The following is a 3,114-nucleotide window of genomic DNA, read 5'->3' on the forward strand; positions in this document are numbered from 1 at the left end:
CAAAGAAAACAGACCTTATTGGGAAGAACCCTAAAATAAATTTTTTCAACATAAATTTTTTTCCTTTAATACAAACTTGTGCATTGTTTGTATATTCCTCATTTAAAAGTGAAGAGGATAGTTTTTAAAAATCAAAGTGATAAAACCTACTCAGTTACCTGACAAAGTAAAAAAGCTAACTAAATAGAATATACAAATTTTAAACATAATCTGAAAGTATTTCCAATACTGAGTTTCAAAGGGAATATTTTATTCACATGTTATTTGTCTTTTTAACATGTACACACACATTGACACACTCTGATCTGCGTGGAACAAGGGTTGTCTAATTATCCTAAAGGAAAATGAAAAATTAAAAATATATTAATTTTTCATTATTATAGGCAATTACATCCACGTCACTTACAAAGCTATTACTGATTTTGTCCAAGAAAGCAGAGTGGTATAGAGGAAGGAAACTCAAAGGTAAATTTAACAGTGACATAACTGAAATCTCAACATGAGAAAGCTGAGAAAACATGAATTTTTGCTGTGAAATTTCTCTTTGCAAAATATGAAGGAAAGTCTATTAATGGGCAGTAAATAAGAGGTGGTGAACTTTACAGTCAATTATTCTCACAGTATGGTGCAGCGCCATCAATAAAATTGCTTAGTCTTTCTCTGGGACCAGTTTGAGAACTTTTCCAATAGCAATGGTCTTACCCTCATCTCGTAAAGTAAAGCGACCCATCTGAGGAAAATCTTTAAATGTTTCGAGGCAGATAGTTCCTGCTGTCCTTAGACGAGCAATGCAGACTTGATCTTGTTTCACAAAGCGGGGCCGTGTCTTACTTTTTTCTCCTGATTTTTTGTCTACCAAGGAGATTAAGGCTGTTATCTCAACTTCCTCAATACAAGTATGAATGTGCAGCACCGCATTATAACCTGGGCAGATGATGGATTTGTGCTCAATAATCACTATCTGAACATCAAATGTGCGTCCGGAGTGGCAAAGATTACTAGGGTCACAAAGTATGAATCCTGGGAGAATCTCTTCTTCTTCAATTCCCTTCAGTCTGATTTTGAGGTTTTCACCTGGGGCTACAAAGTCAGTTTCAGTATCATCAGAAAGTATTCCAAGAACTTCCACATTGTGCTTATTTGGCATCATCACAAGCTGCTGGCCTTTAAAAATGGATCCTGATTCCAGCTTTCCCAGGACCACAGTGCCCATATCCTTGTACTTATCCACAATTGGCAGCCTAATTGGTCCATCAATTGATCTGTTGAAGTTTGGCAAATTATCCAAATATGGAATAAATGGTAATCCAGTGTACCAAGGGCAGAAATCTGATTGATCTTTAATATTGGCTCCTGTCAGTCCTGAGCAGGGCATAAAGTGAATATCCTTTTTAGGACTAAAGCCGACTTTTTTCAAAAAGGGAACCAGTTTATCTTTACATTCTTCATATCTCTCACTGCTCCAATTTACTGTTGGATCATCCATCTTATTAATCAACACAATTAAATGTTTCACCCCTGCTGTTTTGGCCAACATTGCATGTTCTCTTGTCTGTCCACCTTTTTCAAATCCAGTTTCAAACTCTCCTTTCCTGGCAGAGATTACCAGCACAGCCAAATCAGCTTGAGAAGCACCACCAATCATATTTGGAACAAAACTCTTGTGGCCAGGGGCATCTAAAATTGTGAAATGTTTCTTTTCTGTTTCAAAATAGGCACGACCCACTTCTACTGTTTTACCCTTGTCTCGTTCTTCCTGGTTTGTATCTAAGGCCCAGGATAAATACCAAGTTTCTCTGTTTTTCTCTTTAGCTTCTCTTTCATATTTCTCAAGTGTCCTTTTGTCAACCATTCCAGTCAAAAACATTATTTGTCCTCCAATGGTGGACTTGCCAGCATCTACATGCCCAATGAATACCACATTTACATGTTCTTTCTTAGGAGCACCTGAGGGTACGACCACAGATTTTGATTTTCTCATTTCCTCTTTCTCCTCCATCATTTCCTGGCCACTTTCTTCTGGGGGCCCGGAATCTCCCAAGGAACTACCCCCCGGCTCGGCTTCACTTACTTCTTTACTGTGCTCCCATGATTCTTCTAGGGTCATTTCAACCTCTCCATTTTCTACAATAGGTTCTGAAAGTTCCATGGTAACGGGTGAATTGGAACCTTTACGCGACACAAAGGGCTCCTCTTTGGATGGTTCCACAAGTGCCCCCAGTCCCAGCCTTTTACCTTTAAGGTCTCCCGCGCCGGTGCAGGTTTCATCGTTGCTGGTGAAGCAGGCATGGGGGGTGGGCGGCTGGGCCAGGCCCCGCAGGAAGGACGGCACGAACTCCGCGGCGTGTACGTTAGGCACGAAGGGTTTGGCGTTCACGTTGAGCTGACGGCTAAAAGCCGAGCTGAGGGACTCGTGCTGGGCCTCGGCCGCAGACGAGGAGACTCCATCCCCACTCGGGACTGAACTGGGGGTTTCCATGTCCACCTGGTCCCAGCAGTCGGGAGCCGAGTCGCTGCTGCTGCTGCCTGGATCCATGGTCTCAGGAACTGATGTGTAGCAGGGAGGGTGAGGGCTCCGCCAGCGGGTGTAGAGGCAGCAAGAGCGACGGGCCAAAATGTAGTCACACGAACCTTAGCTGCACCGTGGAGGCAGCTAAGCGCCGATGCGGCATTCGCAACTGCGGCGGCAGCAGCAGATATGGCGGCTCAACACTCTCCCCTTGTGTGCGAGCGGATCTCCTCCCCCTCAAGCCCAACCACTTCCGATTCCTCCATCCCCGACCCAGCGCCGGGCTTGGATTGACCCTACACTGCCATCCGTACTCTCAGCCGCCTTCTCAGCCAGGGGCTAAGTCCAAAAGTACAATTTTTAAAATGAAAATTTCCATTCACTTTTGTTCATACAATATGGAAGAGCAATTTGACCACACTGTAATGATTAAACCTAGACCAAGTACACCTGATTTACAATTCCACTCAAGATTCCAGTAAAAATTAAAATCCCTATTAAACAAATGGGAGGCAGGATATGGGTTAACTACTCAAAAACACAGAAACCCAGCAACAAAAGGGAGAAATAAGTAGTGACAAGGAAGGAACTGGTGAAATACATGA

At 43.0% G+C, this 3,114-nt stretch overlaps 1 protein-coding gene across 1 annotated transcript; it reads right to left on the reverse strand.

Annotated features, from left to right (window-relative positions):
• Positions 1-233: 233 nt before the first annotated feature.
• Positions 234-2,726, reverse strand: GSPT2 (G1 to S phase transition 2). Its single transcript, XM_053580886.1, has one exon. The coding sequence runs from the start codon at positions 2,534-2,536 to the stop codon at positions 650-652; it is 1,887 nt and encodes a 628-aa protein (XP_053436861.1). The 5' UTR covers positions 2,537-2,726; the 3' UTR covers positions 234-649.
• Between the last annotated feature and the right edge of the window lie 388 nt (positions 2,727-3,114).

The sequence above is a fragment of the Nycticebus coucang genome, chromosome X (genome assembly GCF_027406575.1).
Source record: "Nycticebus coucang isolate mNycCou1 chromosome X, mNycCou1.pri, whole genome shotgun sequence".
Taxonomy (NCBI): domain Eukaryota; kingdom Metazoa; phylum Chordata; class Mammalia; order Primates; family Lorisidae; genus Nycticebus; species Nycticebus coucang.

What these genes read in the sequence shown, in the direction of transcription:
- GSPT2 (XM_053580886.1), bottom strand. Translation starts at nt 2,536, where the DNA reads ATGGATCCAGGCAGCAGCAGCAGCGACTCGGCTCCCGACTGCTGGGAC.